This window comes from Leptinotarsa decemlineata, unplaced genomic scaffold, assembly GCF_025532065.1.
Source record: "Leptinotarsa decemlineata unplaced genomic scaffold, Ldec_3_MD MMD2_tig00026294_RagTag_RagTag, whole genome shotgun sequence".
NCBI lineage: Eukaryota > Metazoa > Arthropoda > Insecta > Coleoptera > Chrysomelidae > Leptinotarsa > Leptinotarsa decemlineata.
The window spans coordinates 11,464,950-11,491,096 of record NW_027412674.1 but is presented as its reverse complement, the minus strand read 5'-3'; the positions used below and the strand labels follow the sequence as shown (position 1 = coordinate 11,491,096).

The window sequence follows — 26,147 nt, the reverse complement described above, 5'->3', positions numbered from 1 at the left end:
ACGACGGAAGGTACTCATCGCTATATTCTGTTGGTCACTGTAACATGACTTCAAATTTAATTTTATGACTCTTCATCCAATCATAAAACTCGGTTAGTAAAAATTATCCAATACGTACCGCCAATTCTTCAGTCCACATGGACTAATTCGTTGCGGCATAATTCCTTTGTATTGGTTTTTTGGCCTTTGACTTCGCCGACACCTTTAAGATTACTATATCGGTTACTTCGACTATAGCAAATTGTCAAAAACGACTCTCCTCAAAAATAAGACTTAACAGACTGTCGCTGGTCTGAATTCCTGGCCACATTGGACTGGAAGGCAATGAGCCTGCTAACACCTTTGCAAAAGAGGGTGTTGCATGCAGCTTCATCGGACCAGAACCTGGACCTAACCTAACCTAACCTAACCTAACCTAACCTAACCTAACTTAACCTAACCTAACCTAACTAACCTAACCTACTTTACGACGTTTGAGTTGTTAGTATCACGTCTTCGGGTGATGACTGTCATCACTAACTACCTAACAATCAAAACGTCGTGAAGTTACTTGGCTTGAAATATTTTAATTGTTATTCTTTTTCAATTGTTCAATTTTCAATCGTTGCTTGTAATTTATTTTATTGTAATTTCATTTCAGGGTTTTTCTTTGCTTAATATAATTGTTATTTTCAGTATTTGATTTCAATTTCATATGTTCTTTCAGAGATTTCAAATCATATTATATCATATTAGACAATGGAAGTCCGGACTAATAAATTTTACCATGAAACATTGTCAACCACCTTCAAACAAATGTTTGAAACAATTCTAGAATTTATTCGAATTGGTAAAGGGATTGATGATGATTCGATAAAAACCAAAAACGTTTACAAATATAACTGCCTTGAAATATAATAAAACATAACACTAACGTCGTAAAGGCATAAAAGCCATGCTCTCAAGATCAGGGGCATGACGTTATCCATAGTATCGACATCTTTGGAAAATCTATTTATGATCCTTCCTATTGGTGTAACATCAAAAAATGTCGTACAGGGTACTCTCAAAACATTCGTGAGTATGACGTTGTGTAAAGATTTGGCTGCATTCAAAGTTCCTATGTAGATGCATAGCGAGGATATCAATACTGAGATAACTGAAAAACGAGAAGGCTTTTTGATACACTAATACAAAATGAAATACAAATCTTTTGAACAAAAAGCGTTAATGAAAATGCCACCAAACAAACAAAAATAACGATTTGGTGTCGGGATTAAACTCCAGTAATATTTATTACTACAACAAAGGTTCCAAACAGTGAATAACAAACAAAATAAGCTTAAAAAACAAACTGGAGTACCCAGTTATAGGAAATGCTATTATTACAGTTTATATATGGAAAAAACTGTATAATAATGGAATATAGAAATGTATAAAAGTAAATGCTAAAACAAAGTAGGTATATATAAAATATTCATATAAGTAGAATTTCAAAAGAGGAATGAAAAATTGAGTATATAATACAAAAAGTTACAAATCATGCAGTTTAACAGTACTGACATAAAAGTTATTTATAGTGAATTGCAGGGGTGATATTTTTTTTAGGAGTGATTAATTTTTGGGAAAGAAAGTTTTTGATCTACACATCCATGTATAGAGTTACTTATTTTCAAATTGATTACTTCCTTCCTTTCTTTGGAAGATTCCCTCATCCTTTGTTTTTATTTATAGTATTATTAAAAGTGATTGTGTATACAAGATACCAAGGCGTTTAGAGAGTCGAAATGAATATCGCAGTGTTCACAGATTTTATTGAAGCTACTGCACATAAAATTCAATGGTGATTGTAGCATAACATTGGTGCGTGATGCTTCGTAATATAATTTCAGATTTTGTCGACCTTCTCTTCTTGGTACTAAAAAATTGATCTCGGGTAAAAGAACCGTACTGTCAATATTGTTGTTTAGTAATTTATGCAGGAATTTTATACCAAGGAGAACTCTCCTATTTTCCGAAGAAGTCATATCAAATCGTGTCAACAATATGTTATGATCGATGCCCTTCGTGGGGTATTGACCATCAACTTTTAGACTTAAGTACCTTAGGAACTTCCTTTGCACGCTCTCAATTGATGTTTTTTGGTATAGTATTTCCAATACCAATTGGAACAGCACAGAGAAGGAATTCCCGCCTCGACATCGGCGTCGGCATATTATTTTTCAGTGATAGCTTTTCAGTTACTTATTCTTACAATCATAGCAATTGATCACCCCGTGAAAAAGTTATCTCAACTGAATTTTTGAGATGATCCTCATAAAATTAGATCCCAATAGTATTATTAATAAAAGCGGTATCCAAAACATCAATCAAGTCTATGATGATTTAATAAAATAAAACTGATTTCTACGTCTTCTCTTCGGAAATTACAAAAAATTGACTAGAGCTCACATACTATAATCGAAGAGGCCGAACATTTCAATAAATTATAAAATTGGAAAAAAAACGATAACAGATAAAACAAATTCGACACCAACAATCTCCTTCACCACATTCAACACTATCATTCTAAACGAGAAAATGAAATGAGTACAAATTAATAATGTTGTTCAATTATTTTGTAAGAAGAAATCATAAATCTTTCCTCCACACTGATATTTAGTCATATTTTATATCATGTAAGGAATTATGTTTTTAACCTTTCAACTTCAGTATTGTACTATTTTTATAATTTTAAACCCGAAAGTGACATAGACAATGTCGAAACGTCGTTGTTTAAAAATACATAGACTGAATAAGCCACTTATTCCAAAAAACTCAAGAAAATATATTCACATATACAGGGTGTTTCAAATTCGATACACACCATTGGAATCTCGGAAACTATGAGAGATACGAAGATGGTTTTATTGGGGCAAAGTTGCGCATTTATCTGACTAACAATAAACCGTTAGAAATTTCTGAAATTCCGAGCATATCCGGAGATATCCGGAAAAAATACAGAAATTTCTGAAAATGGTTTTTATTTTTTTCTGGGTTATCTCCAATTTCTTTGGAAAAATAATGATGCATCATTGAGAAGGTAAAATATGTTTCTATTCAAAACAGAAAGAATCCAATGTTGCGCCCAAAAGAGAAAATAAAGTTGATGATGGTGGCCGGAAGACGAAACGTCAAATAGCAAACCTGAAAACACCATTATGTAGCAGGAAAAAAGTGGCAACTTGGAAGTGCAATTTATTTTCGAATCTTTCAAAAAAATGAAGCCAGAAAAAAAACGTTTTCCGAAATTTCTGTTTTTTTCGAATATCACCGGATATACTTGGAATTTCAGAAATTTCTCAACGGCATAATGTTAGTCAGGTAAATGAGCAACTTAAGCAATTTAAGCATTTTCTTATCTCTCTGAGATCCCAATGGTGAGGAGCGAATTTGAAACACCCTGTCTTCGAAAACGACTGTTCAAGTAATACATGAGATTCCTTTCTTGATTTCATTCGTGTTTTGTGAATGAACCTTTTCCTGAAAATGCAGCGTTTCCATAACAAATTTCTAAATCCAATATAAAATTAATGTAACTCAGTCGATATGCTAAATTGACATTAAAATTAGAAACGCGAACTGTGATATAGGACCTTTTTTTATGTAGACCACTGGTAACATTATACGAATCTGCCAAATTGGTATATTGATTAATTTATATAAAAGTTGTAAAATTCCACGAAATAGTTTGGCAATATTAAAAAAAAGTTTTCCTAGGCCCAGAATAAACAAGCAAAATTTCTACTACACTGAGTGATAAAACAGAAAGCAATGATTCCACATTATGGTGAATTAGTTATTTCGGCAATCATGACCGAGTAAAAACGGTATTCCTCGACTTTATCGAATCACGAGCACACAATTTTTATGCTGACAGAATTAATCGACTTGTTGTTACGTTGGCAAATGTGCACTGATTCAAATTCTCAGAAATATTATTGCATTAAAACGTGAAGGTTATGATTCTATATATTTCATCATCATTTTTCCTCATCTGTTAAGTATAATTTCCGTACGCCACTGCAAGAGACAACATATTAGAATAGAAACGTCAGTCATTTCCGAGAATTCAGTGCCTACTATTTTGGAATAGTAGAATAGTATAGTTTGTGTACAATCAAGAACAGGTAGCCAGATATCACAGAAACACAGAAATAATTTCAATATAATACAATACAATACACTACAATACAATACTTTATTTTTCCTGAGACTTTTTTACAAGCATGGAAATCGTCACATACACATTAAGATAAAGTTGAAAAATATCAAGTGATGAAGTGAGAAAGCATTGATGAAAAAATTTCTTTGTTGATAAATATCCTTCATAATTTATTTGATCGGCATGCTCCCATTACTACTTCTAGAGTCACCAAACCTAAAGCACCCTGGCTAACGTTTAACATGAGGCAGATGATATCTACTAGGGACAAAGCACTGAGAGCATTGAAAAGAAATAGAACTGAGGGGCGGCTGCAGTATTATAAAGACATCAGGAACTATGTAAATAAGGCTATTCAGAGAGAAAAAAAATCATATTTATGTTATCAGTTAGAGAACACTAAAAATAGAAAGAAATGTGGAAAACACTAAAATCAAATGGAATCTTATCTGAAAAATGCAATGAAATTCCAGATTATTTGAATAACCAAATGATGTAAATAACTTTTTCATTAATTCTATACCTAACATGCAGCCAGCTCAAAATCTAATAACTTTTTACAAGGAAAACCATCGAGTAGAACCGAATTTTGCTTTTCAGGAAGTAAATGAATTATCCGTAAATAAAATTATATGTAACATAAAATCGAATGCTAAAGGTTGTGATGATATAAACATTAAATTAATTAAAATGTGTTGTCCCCATATTGTGCAATATATCACCCATATAGTGAATTTTTGTTTAACCCATAGTGTATTTCCAGCGATGTGGGGGAGAGCAGTGGTGAGAGTATTGCCCAAAAAAACTAATCCAACCGAATATAAGGATCTGCGTGCAATTAGTGTCTTACCCACTTTATCAAAAATTTTTGAACGAGCAGTTGAAGAGCAGCTGAGAAATCATCTCTCTCGGTTTTCTCTACTTCCGGAAGTACAATCTGGGTTTCGCAAAGGTTATAGCTGCGCCACTGCTCTGCTGCACATCATGGACGACATTATTAGGGCTACAGATGAGAGTCTTTGTTCTGTACTTGTGCTTCTTGATTTTAGTCGAGCTTTTGACACTCTAAACTATGATCTACTTCTCGCCATTTTAAACTATATGGGATTATCGGGTAGTGCTATCAGACTTCTTGAATGTTACATCAAAAACAGGGAACAAAAAGTGTGCCAGGGTGGAATCTATTCAAACTATCTAAAACTTAAGTCAGGTGTGCCACAGGGTTCAATATTGGGTCCACTATTGTTTACAGTTTATTCATCAAACATGTTGCGTAGTCTAGAACACTGTAAATTTCACCTTTATGCTGATGACACTCAACTCTATTACAGCTTTCTCCCTCAAGATGTAGAAAACGCATGTACGCTTATCAACAATGATCTCGAGTCATTTGTTGAGTTGGTAAGAGAGCACTGTCTACTACTAAATGCCACTAAATCGAATATCATACTTTTCGGATCAAAAAAGAATCGCCAGAAAACAAGTGAATCTCTAACAATCACGATTGATAATGTTCCTTTACAACCCACAAATGAATGTAAAAATCTTGGAGTTATAATCGACTCTGACTTGCGGTTTGAGAAACATATAAACAAACAAATACAACTGGCATATTCTTCGTTGAAACTTGTTTATGGACACAGACACATACTCACGAAGCAGACGAAAACAACTCTCTGTGATGCACTGGTTTTATCGCGCTTCAACTACTCGGATACTTTATATGGGCCATGTTTAACCAAACAGTATGCTCAGAAAATACAGAAAGTACAAAACTCGTGTCTACGGTTCATTCACGGAATTGGGAAATATCAAAGAATATCCCATAAATTACGGGATACGGGGTGGATCACAATGGAAAATAGACGGATATTGAATGCTGCTAATTGATATAACAAAATTATACAAACCAAAACGCCGCCTTATCTGTTCACAATCTGAACATCAGATTCAAGGGTACTCTTACCCTAACTAGTTTTAAAACTGAATTTTTCAAGCGATCTTTTAGCTATAATATTTTCCAAGTGATCAACCTGTTACCAAAAGAAATAAGAAATTCAGAACTTTCTGTTTTACGGAAAAGATTCAAACTACTTCTGTTTGAAAGCCAACTTTAAATATAAACTGCCCAACCCTATACACTTTTCATCATTATGAGACCAGAATAAGTCTTAGTAATGGACGTCCTCTCCAGCATCCAAATAGATATTGGAACAATCCCATCTTTTTTTTTTATTTCATGTATTACTTTTTTTTTCATTTCAGCTTAGGTAGAATCTTTTTGAGGTTGAGTGGAAGAACAACTCAGTAGCACTTGTGCTAACTAAGTTGAACTTCGCCTTTTGTTATGTCAGCAACTAGCTCTCTAATTTATTTAAATATTTATATGTAACTACAGCTGGGTAACAATAAAGACGATTATTATTATTATTTTTTTTTTTTTTTTTTTTTTTTTCACCGTAGTGTGCGCTGGTCAGGCCCTATCCCCCGAAGCCCCGATACATTCGGGAGGGCGCGCCAGCATAATCAACCAATGACCACTCCCCACACCGTGGGGTAAGTGATCATTGGGTCCGAGAATCATGTGCCCTGAGCAAACGCAGTGAGCCAAGAATGACAGCCTTCTGCATCTGTGCGGCTAAGATTTCTGCCTTAATGCGGCAAGCCGGTATGATTTTGAGATTCGAGAGTAGAGAAGACATCATTCCACCAAGGACTCCAACAATCAGAACGACCATCTTGACAGAGTGATCTGGATAGAGTCTGCGGAGTTCGAAGAGAAAATCTCGATATTTTATCCGTTTTTCCTCCTCTTTTCTGACGATATTCGTCTCGCCAGGAGCTGAAAACTCCACGACAAATATCGTCTTGATCTGGTGGTCGAGAAGAACTACATCAGGCTTATTAGCTTGTATGAGCCTGAGGGTGGGGAACGAATAGTTCCAATAAATTCGGCACTTCTCGTTCCCCACAACGGATTCAATATCCCCCGGAGCGTAGGGCAACACCGGTGTCTCGTCAATACCGTAGGAGTGCCGTAGATGATAATATAGCACCCTTAGGGCCGCGTTATGTCTATGGATATAGGCCGAGACCGCATATGCTGGACATGCTGATAGCAAGTGCATTAGGGTCTCGGGCGCCTCGCGGCAGGCCCTGCACCTTGTGTCAGGAACCTCTATACCCATCACGCGACTGCGGTAGACTAAGGTGTTAAAGACACCATCCTGGCAAGCCATGATGAACCCCTCAGTTTCCGACTTCAGCCCACTCGACCTGAGAAAAGCGAACGTCAGGCGCTTTGATAAGCCAAGGTCTTCAATATTATTGAAGAAGACCCCATGCATTGGCTTATCCCTGTGTCTCCGCAGAAGTAAGGTGATCTCTGCGGCTTTTATCTGAGCTTTTTGCTGAACGGGTTCCAACTCGGTGACAGAGTTGTAGTCACCTCGTTCAGAGTCGAAAACTATACCGAGTTCATCAGCTGCTCGAGCAGCTGCCCTAAAGAGAAATGCTCCAATTCCTGCTCTCTCATGGTCACGGACCATGCAGAGAAGGGGATCCGAACTCCTGACGACTTTACAGGCTGTATCCAGTACCATTCTGTCATGTAGACACTCCAAACTCAAAAGTCCACGACCTCCCTGTTGTCGGGGGAAGTACAACCGTGGAACGGACGATTTGGGATGCAAACTCCTATAGAGATGCATCATTTTTCGGGTCCTTACGTCGAGTTGATACAGCTCCTCCCGAGTCCACTTCACTACTCCAAACGAGTAGAGTAAGATTGGAACGGCAAGCATATTTGTTGCAGCAACTTTGTTCTTCCCCGACAGCTCCGATGACCAGATCTGTCGAAGTTTGTGCTGATACTTGCCGCGGAGAGAGTTTTTCACTGCGGTTACCTCTTGTGAGTGGCGTTGTTCGACCCCGAGGTAAGTATACGTCTCTCCGGCATCCAGATGGTGTAGGATGCTTCCATCTACGAGCTGCACATCCTCTCCGTAGTCCCCGCATCGTCCTCTTTTGAGATGAACCATTGCACATTTGTCTATCCCGAATTTCATACCGATAGCATGCGTGTACTCTTCCACCACCCTCAAGGACTGATGGAGATCCTTCTCTCCAGAGGCATAAAGTTTAAGATCATCCATATAAAACAGATGGGTGACCTTGTGCCTCCGGTTTCCGGGGTGCCACAGTTATACCCTCGAGTGTTTCTGAGCGCAACGGATAATGGCAATAGTGAGATGCAGAATAGAAGTGGACTGAGGGAATCACCCTGAAATACACCCCTTCTGAAAGTGACCCACCCTGTTTGGACTCTTGCTTGACCAGATGTTATGGTGAAGCGAGTTCGCCAAAGTGGTATCAGTTGTTCAATGCATCTCACTATGTTGTCGGGTACCGCAAGGCATCTGAGCAAATGCAAAATGAGCTCATGCGAAATTGTATCAAATGCCTTACGGTAATCGATCCAGGCCATAGAGAGGTTACGCTTATATTGTATCGAGTCCTGCGTTACACATCTATCGATGAGCAGGTTCTCTTTACATCCAGCGACTCCTCTCTTCGACCCTCTCTGCTCATATATCCGTTCGAACACTCGGTCAACTGCGGTGAGTATTCGTGTGTATAAGATGCTTGTAAACAACTTATAACACGAATTCAAGCATGTTATCGGTCTGTAATTCTTAGGAATCGACAAATCTCCGCTTTTGGGGATGAGAACGGTCCGCCCCTCGACAAACCAATCCGGAATCGGCTGCTCTCCGTCCAGCCATAAGTTGAAAACTCTGGCCAGATGGCGGTGGGTACTTGGTAGTTTTTTCCACCAATAAGTGTTCAGCCCATCTGGGCCTGGAGCAGCAAAGTTCTTGGAACCAACAAGGGCTCTTCGAACGTCATCCGGGGTTATCGGGTTGCGCAGTTCATTGAGCTCAGGCTGTCGAAGCTCTCTGTTGAAAGCTTCGAACTGCGCTAGGGCTGGAGTGTCTAAGTTGAGTGGCTGCGGGTGTTCATAGATATCCTTCCAGAAGGATTCCACCTGATCAGCAGTCGGCGGATTATCCACAACACGTGGAGGCTCTTGGAATAAGCGAGAAGGTTTCTCGCGGAACCTAAGATTTTCCGCGATACTTCTCGCTCGCCTCACTAGTGACTTCTTAGCAGCCACTAGCATTCGTATCCTATCAAGGCAATGCTGTTTGGTGGTCAACAGCACGCCTTGGCTTAGAGTGTGATGGATACGTCGTAAATTGGCGGCTATTCGCCGCACTACGGGCGTGAAAGGCCTATTGGCCGCCCTGTAGTCCATCACACATTGGATACGAGACGCGTGTTGTCTCGCCGACGTGATCTTAGCCTCCATCTTGTGTACACGCCGTTCAATCTTCCGAACCGCAAGGCCGGGATTTCGTCCTTCCGATTCGGAAAGCGATTGGACGACGTTATACACGGCGGTGTTGATTTGCCAGATGTCAGCCTCTTCTGTTAGAACACTATGAACCTCCGCATCCAAACAAGCCAGTTCTTGTGGCTTCAGGGGCCTAATTCTGTGGAGCGCCCTGCGTGTTCTGATTGTCGTCTCCATTGGTGGTATGGTGCGAGTCTCCTCTCCAGCCGTGCCAACGGGTGGTAGAACTGCCACTTCTACCACTTCGTTAGCAGACTGGGGAGGAGCTATATAGCCCTGCCGCCGAAGATAGGATACGTAATCCCTAAGATTTTGGGCGGAAAAGGCGGCATGCTCCGGATGTGTTTCACACCACAGAGCATGCAATCTCGCCATGTACCCTCTTCGCGCGGGCTCACTACTCTTTATTATTATTATTATTATTATTATTATTATTATTATTATTATTATTATTATGAAATATGTAATATACATAAAAAAATTAAATCAATAGCAGATGTAGAAGATAATTATATAAAACAATTAAAAAAAAATAGTTGGAGGTTTATCAAATATTTTTATAGACAGAACAAGAGGTCCGTTTGATACAGATGTTAATTTGTGTACAGGAACTATCAGATTATAATTTTGCCTGATAGTATAACCAGCAGCTACAGTATATAGTAGAAAGGAAGATGCAATTAACGTTAATAAAATCTGGCTACCTGTCCTTAATTGTACACTAACGAAGTCAGGTAATCCAATTAAGAGAAACTAAATCACGGCAAAACCGGGAAAATGAGGTTTAACATAAAGATGTTTTCAATTAAACTTCCACTCATTTGGGTCATTTTTTGTGGAGGAAAATATATTTTAAAGGTACCTTCCATTATATGAGTATTGGAAACCGATTCACACTGTCAATTTCATGATATGTCGCCTCCATGATTTGCTGCCAAATTTTAGTTAATGAAGATGGACATTTTTCAAATGAAAAATTTTTTCGAATAATTTAATGAAATAAATTTAACGCTGATGATTCGGGTAAGAGTAATTTTCTTCTGTTTCAATTCCAAGATATATGAAAATATAGCAAAGGTACTAATACCGTCGAGTGTCAAAAGATTTTAATATATAACCGATAAGAAAAAAAAACCAGGTACCATGAAAAATAATCAGTCAATACATTAATCATTACCTTCAATATGAATTAATTGAAATGCAATATTTTGAAATATTCAATTTGTATTATAAGAAAATTTGAGTATATCAAATGTAATTTTTTAACATTGAAAAATTGTTTACCACTTTCTGTTATAAGGCATTCGGAAAATTTAACTTAAACACAAAATCTAAATCTATATGTAGTACTTACCCTGTCCCAGACCAAAAGCTGCATAAACTCCAAGATACATATTTGTTTTAGATGTGTCATTTGCACTGTCTGCCCAGACTCCCAACCATACATTTGATCCTACACTCAAACCTCGATGAATTAACATGAAAAACAAGGTTGCCACCGTGAAAAATATTCCAATGGATATCAAATACTGTTTATACACGGCCCAGCTTACACCTCCAGTCTCAGCCTTCTCAACTTCAATCAATTTTTCACCCCGAGTTGGTGATTTTGCTGAATCATCTGTAATCCTAGATATTTTTCTTAGACTCCTATTAGCACTGTCATTGGATTTCTGTCGTTGTAAAAAACCATTGCCAATTCGGTCTGAGCCCGACTCAGAATGAGATTCAGATATTCGTGATCTGCGTCTAACAACTCTTCGATTTACTTCCTCTGATAAAAGTGTATCAACAAGCTGGTCTTTGATCTCATCAAGTTCTGCAAAGGAGAAGGCCGTTTTACAAAACAAAACTAGATTTATAAATGATCTTAAATCAATATATCATTTAGAAAAATGTTCATTATTTATAGATGATCTGATTACTGAAATTAGGGTACATAATGGTCCATGAGCCAGATAAGAATTTGGTCAACTATTTCCTCTTGAAAAACACATCAGAGAATAGCATCATGAAGCTTCGTGAATATTAGCTGCGGTTTTCTACGCATGTAGAACAAATATATATTCAATCATTTCCTCTTAGCTGAAAATTTGTCGAATTGTAGCTCATCCAAAACCTCGGGAAAAAATAATAAGCATTCAACTGATCCCTTCAGAGTTTATATATATTAAAAAAATTAGTGGACCAAGAATAGATCCTTATGGTACCCTAACATTTATTTTTCTCATGTACTTTTTTTATTTTCTATGCAAACGTATCTATCACATGTTTTTTTGGAATTGAAGTATTGTGTTTCATTCTTGTACTTTTCATACATTAAGAGTGGATCTGAACTCCGTTGAATATTTCTACACACCCAGAACCAGAAACCGTAAATTCTGACCGATATTTCCAATAATATCAGTGGAGAAACTTCTCATGTGTGATGAATAGAACAGAATGTATTTTAAGAGGATGATATTGGTTTTTTTTGATGATTTGAAAACCAAATCTCAACCGATAATGATTGTCAACCTTAGCCCCAAATCATTACCGTCCAAAAATGGAACGAATGGAACATCGAAGTTCTGTCCCACACAACATACTTCCCAGACCTCTCGCCAACCGACTACCATCTTTTCAAACACTTCAATAACTTTCTAACCGATAGAACCGCCTCGCTAATTAGGACCAAGTGAAAACGGCCTTTGTCGACTTCTTCGAATCCGGAGCACGCAATTTTTATACTGACTGAATAAGTCGGCAAAAGTGAATTGATTCATATGACGGTCATTTCGATTGAATTGAATGAGTATAGATTGAATTGAATAGTATCACTGATAAATAATACTCAGTTTGCTAATAATGTCCTTCTAAAATTATAACAGCTAACTGCAAACTTAAAAACTCACTTACATCTCAGTTAACGTAGAACATATAAGGAAAAGACATTTTTAGGAACTTACATTACATAAAAAATTGTCGAAACGAATGATTTACTACTTATTGAAATAGGACTCACCTTCTTCAGTTTCTGCACTTTCACTGATATGCTGGAGTAGGAATTCAGCAAAGGCACCTTTTCTGTCTAGCAATTCCTGGTAGGTGCCGCTTTCAGATATTTCACCACTTTTTAAGACAAGAATTTTGTCGGTTTGTGGTAAATAAGTGATGGCATGAGTAACCAACACTCTTGTTTTATCCTTCAATATCCCTTTAGGACCAATTACTTTTTCAAAAATGTGTTTTCCAACATGGCTATCAACTGCGCTCAGAGGGTCGTCTAAGAAGTATATGTCGGCGTTTGCATAAACAGCTCTAGCTAAACTCACTCTCTGTTTCTGTCCACCAGACAGATTAATTCCTTTTTCCCCTATTTCCGTTTGATCTCCAGCAGGTAACATATCCAAATCAGGTTTCAGAGCACACGCCACGATAACTTCATTGTACAAGGCCTTGTCAAAAGGCTTACCAAATAAAATGTTATCTTTCAGAGTGGCATTCTGAATCCAAGCTTGTTGGGATACGTAAGCTACACTTCCGTAAGTATTTACTCTGCCGGACAATTTGTCCATTTCTCCTAAAAAGGCAGACACTAAACTTGATTTTCCCGATCCTACTGTTCCCACAATAGCCGTGAGAGTGTTTGTTCTAAGGTGAATGTTTATATTCTTTAATACCGGATTTTCACCCCAAGAGAACGTTCCATTTTCAATCACTACAGGCTCAACTGTAAACAAGCAGAATATTCTTCAATTTTATACCAGTTATTGATGCATCTTAAGCAGAATGAAGATACTTTTATTCAAGGGAATAAATTAAGAGTTCAACATTCACTTTAAATACAATATTTAATTGGGTAAAATGTATATAGACAAGATATTTCTGGCCATAAATAATGACAGCAAAATAAAACGCAGTATTAAAATGTATCCTTATAGAAATTTCCTCAAATAATAACAATTGAGATATTCAAATATGAGATAACGTAAACTTCACAGTGCATTCCTTTAATGTCCCCCACTTTTATTTTTTGAACTGGTCAACTGGGCGACTGGGCGCCATCTGAAAAAAAAGTTAAATGGAAAAGGGGGTTTTGTGACACATTTTTTTGAAGCTCCTGCCAAATGCTTCACAACCCTAGAATATAATGTCAATATTTTCAACTACTACAAAATGGTGAAACTTTTAATAATTGCCTGAATACATTGATATGTAACTACATAATATGAGGTATTAAGTTTGAGGTCAGTTCAGAAGATGCTCGAAATGGTTGCCTTGAACTTCTTGACATATCAACAGCCTACCCCATATTTCACGCTTAACATTTTCGAACACAGTAACGTAAATATTTCTATGAATATTTATTACCTGCCGTATACCCGATATTGGAGCAGCCATTAAGAGAGTCACAGTTACGACCGCACCGGGGGCCTGGGGGGCCGGTTAGGCCTCCCAGACGCACCCTGGCGTTGGATGCGATCGGGTGTGGAGGGGTGGATTTTCGGGAAATCCTTGCGGGTACCGCCCCTCACCCCACACCAACAGGATTTCGCAGGGCTTCCTCCCGCTCACCGAACCCGGAATTGCTTCCTTACATCTACTTAGTGTGGCTCACCAAGAGACAGGATCATCGGCAGCGTTCGACCGAACGTTCGTACAAGTTAACTAAGCTCTTCTTTCGCCAGAGAGTGCTCGCGTCGCACACCTGCCCCCGCCAACCATGCCAAATCAATTGGGAATATGGTCCTGGAAGTGGCCGGTCGGGGTCCTAAGCTCGGATACTAGTAGCTCCGTCCAACCGGGGTCCGACACCTCAAGCGTCTGCCTTGGTGCCCTCCAAGACTAGACTCGGATACTAGAGCCCGGATGGACCGCGAACCCCGACACCTCGAACGCTCGGATCCGTACAGAAGCAGGCGAGGATCACGGAACAGCATGAGCCGTCCAGTGCCTCGGTATGGGGGTGCAATGCACCCATGAATGGATTACCGCATCCCCGTATCCCTTTGCCCGCTAGTGGAGCCGCTGCCCCTAAGAGGCCTACGCCAGTTAGAGATGAGGCTCTCTAGCCTCCAGCCGCGAGCGGGCACTCACCTCTCCCCTAGAATTCATGTTAGGAAAGTTCCCTTTCCAACGTTTGATGAGTAACCGTCGAGGACTCTTTCGAACATCCTCTACCACACATCATATGTCGAAGATGTCGCGCCCATTACCCGTGTAGGTGCTGGATAGGGCGGTTCATCAACAACTTTTGGGTGTACGCCGTGTGGTCTGCACCGCAAACCCTTACGTTACCCCGAAGGGCACTCATGTTAGGAAAGTTACCTTTCCAGCGTTGGATGAGTAACCGCCGAGGGCTCTTGCGAGACACCTCTCCCACACATCTAGCTTGAAACCGGCCAACGCCTGTTACCCGCAGATGCGGGATTGGGTGGTTGACCGATAACTTTACTGGGTGAGTGCCGTATGGTCTGCACCGGGGGACTGTCAAAAACCCATAAGAGAGAGACAGTGATACCCCGCCACTCACCCCGAAAAAAGTCCGAAAAAAGTCCAAGGGTGTCAAATATGGCGACCGGGCTGGCCATTCTGTAGGACCTCTACGGCCAATCCAACGACCGGGAAAAGGAGTATCCAAATAGTTTCTTAATTATCTGGAGTGATGTGGCGGTGCTCCATCTTGTTGGAATACAATATCCATATCGAATTCATTATGATTCGCTTCGACGATTTCAGTGATGAGAGGGTCAACAGTAGTTTTCCGCATATAAAAAATACAGTTCCCCTGTTAAATTTTGTTCAATAAATACAGGTCCTACGATATGGTCACCCAATATTCCTGCCCAAACGTTAATTTTTTCGGGATATTGGGTATGTGTTTTCCAGAAAACGTGAGGGTTGGTGTCTCTCCAATATCTTTGCCGTTTGAAAAAAATTTATATTTCATCAGTTCGGACTTCCATTGTCTAATAAAATATAAATTGATTTGAAATCCCTGAAAAAAATTAAAGATTAACCGAAAATAACAATTTTATTAAAACAAAAAAATGAAATTACAAGGAAATAACATACAAGCTACAACCAGAAAATACAAAATCGAAAAATTTAATAAAAGCTGTAGCTAAAAATTATTATTAACGAAAATGAAAAATAAAAACTAAAAGATTCCAAACCAAGTTACGTCACGACGTTTCGATTGTTAGTATCCACAATTGTCTTCGGGTGATAACTGGACTTATTCCTCCGAGATCTGACTATTTATAGGTCATTCGAGTTCTTTCACCTTTCACCTATCCCCTCTTTCCTCTTTTCGCTTCATTGGTTTTAGCGGGAGATGACCGTTTGGCGGGAGTTGGTCGTTTTTCGCTTGATAAGAGGTTTCCATATGTTACGTATCTCTACGCTAGCTTGACTAAATGCGTTGTTGGACAACATATATGCGGCTTCCTTGAATTTTCTCCTAAACCAGTGTTCCTCTTTGTGGATGATTTCAGCTTGAGCCCACTTGATATTATGAGTACAAACATGTTCTGCTATTCTGGATTTGCTGGTTAATAAATAGTCAGATATCGGAGAAATAAGTCTAGTTATCATCGGAAGACGATTGTGGATACTAACAATCGAAACGTCGTGACGTAACTTGGTTTGGAATCTTTTAATTTTCATTTTTATTTTTCATTTTTGTTAATAATATTTTTTAATTCTCAGTTTTTATTAATTTTTTCAATTTTTCATTTTCTGGTTGTAGCTTGTATGTTATTTCCTTTTAATTTCAGTTTTTTGTTTCAGTAAAATAGTTAGTTTCGGTTAATATTTTATTTTTTTTCAAGGATTTCAAAAAAATTTAAATCACATTAGAATTAGACAATGGAAGTCCGAACTGATGAAATACACCACGAAACATTGTCAACCACCTTCAAACAAAAAAAAGTACATTCGTCACTAAAACTAATATTGAGGAGACAGGTAGGATGCCTTGCAATGGTTTCCGTCATGATTTCGCGGAATTCTGTTCTCCAATCAGGGTCATCTTCAGTTAATTGGTGTACCATTTTAGTTTTGTATGGATGATACCTATTCCTCTTCAAAAGTCTCTACACAGTAGAACGAGACACCTCACAAACATTCAAGATGGAATAAGTAGACTGTTCAGGATTTACTACCATCTCTCTAATTATTTGCACGTGCTGTTCTTCCGGAATGAACGGATGACATTGGGGCTTTTTGTTATGAACACTACCGGTAATCGTGAATTTGGATACAAGTTTCCTCAAATATTTTCTACAGATAGGACGATTCGGAAAACGTTCATTGAAAATCCTATCGGTCTCGTGAAATTTACGCATCGCACCGTAAATAAAAATCGCTTCAATTTTTTCTTCCAATAGACGAGAATTGACCATTTAAGAGATTGTTGACGTGGTACCTTTCTACTAGTAAAACCGAAAACTAAATGAGAATATTCTAACTGAACAATGATGTTCATTTTTATACTGACATTTTTCGACGTTCTCAGGAAATTATTAGGGTTGTAAAGTATTTGTCAGGAGCTTCAAAATGATTTGTCACAGTACCTCCCTTTCCATTTAATTTTTTTTCCCAGATGGCGCCCAGATGAAAGTGTCATCTGTCAATTTCACTTCAAAATAAAGTATTCATGCATTCATTTCATTATCCCAAATTTCAATTTTTTGAGTTGACCCGTTCAAAAAATAAAAGGGGGTGACATTAAAGAACTGCACTGTATAATTATATTATCTCAAAACACTAAATCATTTCATTATTGCTATTTTGAGCATACATCTTCCTCATCGTACGATAATAATAAAAATTTGGTTCAACGGTGCGAGAATATTATAAAATTTCAATAAAAATATTAAAGAAAACATACATCAGAAAAAAAATTCATCAGCAAAAATGAAGAATCAAGCTTGATCATAAATGGACTTCAAGTAAGTCACTTTTTGCTGTTCAAAAATAAAGTGAATGTTCAAGTTTCGCGGAGTACTTATATTCAATTAGCGTTTTTTTTTCATGTTTATATGTTACTATACTCGTTACTATACTCTATGTTTACAGTTTCGGCAGTTTAGGGTTTTTAGTTTGTTGGTGAGAGGAATATAAATATAAATGTTAGAAATATTTTCGTGTTTGGCGATTTTCTGTTAAAGAGAAAAAAAGATCAAGAAGTTTGCATCAAATTTTGTATAAGAAATGAAATTTAAGTGCTGAAAAACACTTGAAACGTTGACAGTGGCATACGGTGATTGTATTCTGAGTCAGAAAAATTGTTCACGAGTTTACAAGCTTTTCACAGAAGTTCGGGAATATGTGAATGACTTTGCTCGCCCTGGACGTCCCAACAACCAACGAAAATGTTGAGAAAGTAAAAAAGAATTGTCGAATCATTATTAGGGATGTCGGCATATCGGTTAGATCATGCCATGCAATTTTGGGCAAGAAGCGTGTGGCAGCGAAGTTCGTTCCAAAATTGCTGAATCTTTACCAATGAAACCGTCGCATGATAATAATAATAATACATTACTTGGTTCCCAATAATTGAGGAAGGGGCCCCCACAATCGACCCGCTTGGTGGGGTCAGAGGCAAGGTGGTGGGACCCATAATGATGATTTGCCTACCGATGACAACCCTGGCAATGAAAACGGACGTTTTGAGTGGACGCATGAGCTAAGAGATAGCCTTCTGCATTGCTACGAGAGTAGTGAGCCCACGCGAAGAGGGCACAGGGCGAGATTGCATGCTCTGTGGTATGAAACACATCCGGAGCATGCCGCCTATTCCGCCCAAAACCTTAGGGATTACGTATCTTATCTTCGGCGACAGGGCTATTTAGCTCCTTCTCAGCCTGCTAACGAAGTGGTAGAAGTGACAGTTCTACCACCCGTTGGAATGGCTGGAGAGGAGACTCGTCCAATACCACCAAGGGAGACGACAACCAGAACGCGCTCCACAGAATTAGGCCCCTGAAGCTACTAGAACTGGCTTGTTTCTAACAGAAGAGACTAACATCTGGCATATCAACACCGCCGTGTATAGCGTCGTCCAATCGCTTTCCGAATTGGAAGGACGATATCCCGGCCTTGCGATTCGGAAGATTGAACGGCGTGTACACAAGATGAAGGCTAAGATCACGTCGGCAAGACAACACGCATCACGTATCCAGGCCTTTCATGCCCGCAGTGCGGAGAACAGCCGCCAAACTACGACGTATCCATCACACTTTAAGTCAAGGCATGCCGCTGACCACCAAACAGCACTGCCTTGATAGTATACGAATGCTAGTGGCTGCTAAGAAGTCACTAGTGAGACGAGCGAGAAGTATCGCGGAAAACCTTAGGTTCCGCGAGAAACCTTCTCGCTTATTCCAAGAGCCTCCACGTATTGTGGATAATCCGCCGACCACTGATTAGGTGGAATCCTTCTGGAAGGATATCTATGAACACCCGCAGCCACTCAACTTAGACACTCCAGCCCTAGCGCAGTTCGAAGCTTTCAACAAAGAGCTTCGACAGCCTAAGCTCAAAGAACTACGCAACCCGAAAACCCCGGATGACGTTCGAAAGGCCTTTGTAGGTTACAAGAACTTTGCTGCTCCAGGCCCAGAGGGGCTGAACACTTATTGGTGGAAAAAACCACCAAGTACCCACCGTCATCTGGCCAGAGTTTTCAACTCATGGCTGGACGGAAAGCAGCCGATTCCGGCTTGGTTTGACGAGAGGCGGACCGTTCTCATCCCCAAAAGCGGAGATTTGTCGATTCCTAAGAATTACAGAACGATAACATGCTTGAATTCGTGTTATGAGTTGTTTACAAGCATCATATACACACGAATACTCACCGCAGTTGACCGAGTGTTCGAACGGATATATGAGCAGAGAGGGTCGAAGAGAGGAGTCGCTGGATGTACAGAGAACCTGCTCATCGATAGATGTGTAACGCACTCTATACAATATAAGCGTAACCTCTCTATGTCCTGGATCGATTACCGTAAGTCATTTGATACAATATCGCATGAGCTCATCTTGCATTTGCTCAGATGCCTTGCGGTACTCAACAAAATAGTGAGATGCATTGAACAACTGATATTACTGTGGCGAACTCGCTTCACTATAACATCTGGTTACGCCAGAGTCCAAACAGGATGGATCACTTTCAGAAGGGATGTATTTCAGGGCAATTCCCTCAGTCCCATCCCAGGAAACCAGAGGCACAAGGTCACCCATTTGTTTTATATGGATGATCTTAAACTTTATGCCTCTTGAGAAAAGGATCTCCATCAGTCCTTGAGGGTGGTGGAAGAGTACACGCATGCTATCGGTATGAAATTCGGGATAGACAAATGTGCAATGGTCCATCTCAAAAGAGGACGATGCGAGGACTACGGAGAGAATGTGCAGCTCGTAGATGGATGCCGCATCTGGATGCCGGAGAGACGTATACTTACCTCGGGGTGGAAAAACGCCACTCACAAGAGGTAACAGCAGTGAAGAACTCTCTCCGCGGCAAGTATCAGCACAAACGTCGACAGATCTGATCATCGGAACTGTCGGGGAAAACAAAGTTGCTGCAACAAATATGCTTGCCGTTCCAATCTTACTCTACTCGTTTGGAGTAGTGAAGTGGACTCGGGAGGAGCTGTACCAACTAGACGTAAAGACCCGAAAAATAATGCATTTCTATAGGAGTTTGCATCCCAAATCGTCAGTCCCACGGTTGTACTTCCCCCGACAAAAGAGAGGCCGTGGACTTTTGAGTTTGTAGTGTCTACATGACAGAATGGTACTGGATATAGCATCTAAAGTCGTCAGGAGTTCAGAAACCCTTCTCTGCATGGTCCGTGACCATGAGAGAGCAGGAATTGGAGCATTTCTCTTTAGGGCAGCTGCCCGAGCAGCTGATAAACTCGGTTTAGTTTTCGACACTGAACGAGGCGACCACAACTCTGTCACCGAGTTGGAACCCGTTCAGCAAAAAGCTCATATAAAAGCCGCAGAGATCACTTCATAAACCAATGCATGGGGTCTTCTTCAATAACATTGAAGACCTTGGCTTATCAAGGCGCCTGACATTCGCTTTCCTCAGGTCGAGTGGGCTGAAGTCGGAAACTGAGAGGTTCGTCATGACTTGCTAGGATGGTGTCTTCAACACTTTAGTCTACAGCAATCGCTAATGGAATGTACGTAGCCCGCAAAATTTGAATATTCATCTTATTTTTTCAACAGATCTCGTATTATAGATATAAAAAACAATAAAGTAAATGAAACATACCTTCATCAGCTTCATGATGGACAATATCAGGGATCAATTCCTCTGCGTTCATGAATTTGTTAATTCTTTTTACGGAGACCCATGTCTATGTATAATAAAATAATTTCAATTGATACAAGAGATAAGTTCAGAAATTCAATGATCAAAAATTAAAATCACATTACCAGAAGAAGAATTCAATAGATTTTGATAATATTTCCCATTCAAATTGGAATAAGAATACGATAAACAGTACTTTTTGGAAAATGAAATGACTGAAGCGCACGTGACAATTTGGTATTTATAAATAGATTACTGCACTGAGAAATGACATTCTGTAACACCATAGTATTTTGTAGTAAAAAAGAAAAAGCAAACGAGGGTATAAAATATCATTTTCAGAAGGTTTGTCTTCAGTGAATTCGTGTTAATTTAAATGAAAAGAACTAAATTATTCGTAAGAGAATTCATCGAGACTTTCGAATATAAAAGAACATTACTCGATTATTTTTTGTATTCATTTGAAGAGTACAGTAGCATGTCTCTTCAAAATGAAACTATCTTTTAATCAAACATAGTTATACGGAAAGCTGACAAAAAAGACTGAACTATTGAGTTGGAGAACATACACACTCAAATGTGGAAAAAAAAGTTTCTTACTTGGATTAAGTTTGATATCGTCATGGGTAACATGTTCAGCGGAAACCTTATGATATTGAATAGAGAGATAGAAACGAATGCCTTATTTGCATCTAGTACATTATTTTCATCCACCAGCACGTATGTAGCGAAAGTCACTAATGAGACCTAAAGTATGCATAAGAAAGAAAAAATATGAGAGTCACTTATATAAAGCATGTTTATATATATATATATATATATATATATATATATATATATATATTCAGTATTTTAATATTAAATTTCACAAAAAGGATTTGTAGCTTTATATCTTCTATTAATTATCTGCGAGCGCTTTCGACAGCTGGTCGTACTGTCATCAAAACTTTTGTTTTGATGAGTGCCTAGAAATTGTGAAATTTAATATCAAATATATATATATATATATATATATATATATATATATATATATATATATATATATATATATATATATATATATATATATATATATATATATACAGGGTGTCCCTGGACTTCCTCTTTTCCTCTCGGGAATGTAGTATAGATGGGGTCAAAATATCACCAGTACTTCATATAATTTTTTTTCCTAAAATCCTTCGTTACCAAGTAACGGGCCCTCGAAGTTACAAAATGAAAAATGTTTTTCTTTGATAACTTTTCAAGTGAATATTCAAAATCATCCAAATTTTGGTAATTGACTGAACAAATGAATTCCTTCGATGAGCTTTCATGCAGGAGTCAGTTGTTTTGCTACAAAGTCAGGAATGGACTACCCCCGAATGGTCCACACCCCAAAACTTTGAAATGACAGATATTTTTCAATATTTTTCAACAAATTAAGGTTACTTGGACAATTTTATGAATAAAAGTACTCGTGTGGAAAGTCGATCGGAGCAACGAGTCTTGATAAAAATGTAGTTTCACTCGACGACATCAAACCCGCTCGTCCACCATTATTTGAAATGAATAATTATCAAAGCAGAAATAATAATGATAACGTTAATTCAACAACATTTATCCTGAGATGTCTACCATTATTCGAAAATATTACTTTTTAAGGAAAATGGAAATGATAGGTAAAATGTTCATAACGAATTTTTATAATGCAAACATGTTTAACTAACGAAACTCAAGAGCCTCAAGAGCAAACAGAAATGAAAAATCCGCTACAGAAACTGCTCGATATGACCACCTTCTCTCTATACATTTTCTTAGTCTGCGAAGACAACCTCTCTGTACTTGAAATAGCATTCCAGGGTCGTTTCGTATGGCTTCAAAATGTAATGTTATTCTATTCAACAATGCATCTCTTGTGTGAATAGGTGTAGCGTAAACAAGGCTTTTTAGATGCCCCCACAGAAAGAAATACAATGGATTTAAATCCGGAGACCGCGATGGCCATGAATATGGCCCACCTCTACCAATCCATCTATTGTGGAAAATATGGTTCAGATGGTCACGCACAATCAAACTAAAATGAGGAGGAGCGCCATCATGCATAAACCACATATCTCTTCGGGTTTGCAATGGAACATGTTCCAAAAGTCCATTTAAATCGTTCTGAATGAACTCCAAATAACGTTCTCCATTCAATCGGTCCTATAGAACGAATGGTCCTATAAGATGGTTTCCTATGATACCAGCCCAAACATTCACGTTGAATTTCCGTTGGTGTTTGGTTTGCAATATCCCATGGGGATTTTCTTCGGCCCATATATGGAGATTATGAGAGTTGATAACTCCATCTCTACTCAAACCTGCTTCATCAGTGAATAAAACTCGATTAATGAAAGTCATATCCTCTCTTTGCCTATCCATGAACCAATTGGCATATTCCAGTCGTGCTGGAAAATCTTGAGGTGTCATGGCATGTACCTTCTGGATGTGAAATGGGTGGAGCAGTTGTTCCCTAATTATTCTATGAATAGTGGACTTGGATGTATGGAACTGTTCTGATAGATTTCTGATGCTCATTGAAGGATCATCAGCGACGGCTTCCAAAATATTTTCCTCCAATACAACGGTGCGTACAGTCCTAGGAGCGCCCTCACTACCTCGTTTTGGCAAAACTGTACCTACAATAATATCGAAATAATACAACGTGCTCAAATTAATTATCAATTATTACATACCTGTCTCCCTCAAGCTGCGATCGACACGCTCGAATGTTTCTCTTGACGGTACCGTTCGATTGGGAAAATGCTCGGAATACAGACGACGAGCTTCTGCAGCATTACAAAATGCTCGTCCATAAAATACATGCATATCTGCATATTCATTGAATGTAAACTGTTCGGCCATATCAAAAAAATTCAAAATATCCTATAGAATATTGACAATACAATGATAGTCATATGACAACGCACCACTCAACAAAACAAAATCGCATTCCAGTTTCTCATTTTTTATCAAAACTTTCTAAAAGGTTTTTTTGTCAACATCTGTGAAAGAAATGGAACATAATTATTCCCTGGATATTTTTCACCTGATTATGTGCAGCCGTTTTTGTAGTTCATTCGTTTGCTTTTTATTAGTATAGTAAATATTTTTTCCGATGTGCGTTTTTTCAGCTAAATTTAGATTCGTGTTAAAGAATTTCTCCCATAAAATTATAATTATCAGTGAAACTCCTCAACAGTTTAGCTGTGAAGAAGAATTTGAAACATTCGAATGTTGAGTTTCATGAGATTCAGGTAACTGATCAACACGAAACGTGATTATTCCACACGTATTATGTACATACAAAATATGGAATGAATTCTATATTTCATAGTAGAGTAGCTTGTTAGTTTAAAAACACCACGAATCTACAGAACTTGATATTTCTTTTGAAAAAATATCTGCTATCACAATTGTGACTTAAACTTCCATATAGGTACTGTACTTTTTGTTTACGACTTCATTTTAGCATACTTTGTATTATTCCTATTATAAATGTTGTTGAATTAACGTTATCATTATTATTTCTGCTTTGATAATTATTCATTTCAAATAATGGTGGACGAGCGGGTTTGATGTCGTCGAGTAGAACTACATTTTTATCAAGACTCGTTGCTCCGATCGACTTTCCACACGAGTACTTTTATTCATAAAATTGTCCAAGTAACCTTATTTTGTTGAAAAATATTGAAAAATATCTGTCATTTCAAAGTTTTGGGGTGTGGACCATCGGGGGTAGTCCGTTCCTGACTTTGTAGCAAAACAACTGACTCCTGCATGGAAGCTCATCGACGGAATTCATTTGTTTAGTCAATTACCAAAATTTGGATGATTTTGAATATTCACTTGAAAAGTTATCAAAGAAAAACATTTTTCATTTTGTAACTTCGAGGGCCCGTAACTTGGTTACGAAGACTTTTAGGAAAAAAAGTTATATGAAGTACTGGTGATATTTTGACCCCATCTATACATTCCCGAGAGGAAAAGAGGAAGTCCAGGGACACCCTGTATATATATAGTATATATACAGTGTCACCGATAAAGTCAAATGGCGTCTACAAAATAGGTCACGTGATTTCCTTAACCTGTCAAAATTGACATTTGAAAAAAGAAACATCGAAAAATGACATTATTCTTCAAAATATCCAAAAATATCAAAGGATAAAAACATTTTCTTTTGTAATTTTATACCCACCCATCAAGTTTCAAACCCATAATAAGTATTTTATATTTTCACTATTTTTCCGCACTCCTGCTTTTTCTACTTATCAAAATTTAAGCACACCTGTACTAAATCATTTATTTTAACTAAACTCGTCACCGAATTTCTTTTTTTGTAATATAATAATATTTTAAGAGCCTCTTTGATGTTAAAAACAAATTTTGAAAAATAAAAGTTGTCAAACTTGATGCAAAGTTCATCTAGTTTCAACGGGGCTTTCAAAACTATACAGTACTTGAGTTTTTTAATGAGCAAATGGCCTCACAATATGAATTAGAACAAAACGGAACATTAGGAAACATCATTTCGTGATTCTTGAAGCCCATTCAATAAAAGAAAAAAACTCATAGTATTTACATTTACCTACTCCGCTAACAACACTAATTTAAAAAAACTGGGTAGGCTGTGAAAAAATATGAAACTACATAATGTGTTTTAGAAAACGTCACTGTCACTGAATAAATTAATGCCCGTTAGTTCAATGTAATGTATGAAAATTAAAATAATATGTTATCTTTACAAGAAAAATTTGAAATTGTGCTAATTTGTGGTGAAAACACATTGCATCGACAAGTGGCTGATATTTTTAACGCAAGACATCCTGGTAAACATGTACAGCAATCCACTGTAAGTAGGATTTTAAAAAAATTTAAACTGACTGGTTCAGTTGAAAATACTTTTAAAAAACGTCATAATCCATCACGCAATAATGATGAGGTTCAGTTGGCTGTCTGCCTGGATGTTATCGAATAGGGAAAATCAAGTATTACCAATATTGTAGATAGAACTGGCGTTAAAAGAGAAAGCGTAAGAGCAATTTTACATAAAAATAAACTCAAACCCTACAAACCCAAATTTATAAATACCTTAAAGGAAAGAGATTTCGATGTTCGACTAGATTTCTCTTTCTGGTACCAAGGAGAAGTAGAATTAAACAGAAAATTTCCTTACAAAATCCTATGGACTGACGAAGCTACCTTCACATCGA

The 26,147-nt window shown here is 38.0% G+C and overlaps 1 protein-coding gene across 1 annotated transcript in view; it reads right to left on the bottom strand.

The window, feature by feature from the left end:
* LOC111516459 (multidrug resistance-associated protein 1-like) overlaps positions 1-26,147 on the bottom strand; it is a 179,667-nt gene that overhangs the window by 15,218 nt on the left and 138,302 nt on the right. Inside the window, exons 9-13 of the mRNA XM_074180369.1 lie at positions 21,514-21,660; positions 20,875-20,959; positions 12,604-13,311; positions 10,954-11,418; positions 915-1,138 (exon numbers count right to left, since the gene is read on the bottom strand). Of these exons, the coding sequence (XP_074036470.1) occupies positions 915-1,138; positions 10,954-11,418; positions 12,604-13,311; positions 20,875-20,959; positions 21,514-21,660 (1,629 nt within the window). The remainder of the gene's footprint in view (positions 1-914; positions 1,139-10,953; positions 11,419-12,603; positions 13,312-20,874; positions 20,960-21,513; positions 21,661-26,147) is intronic.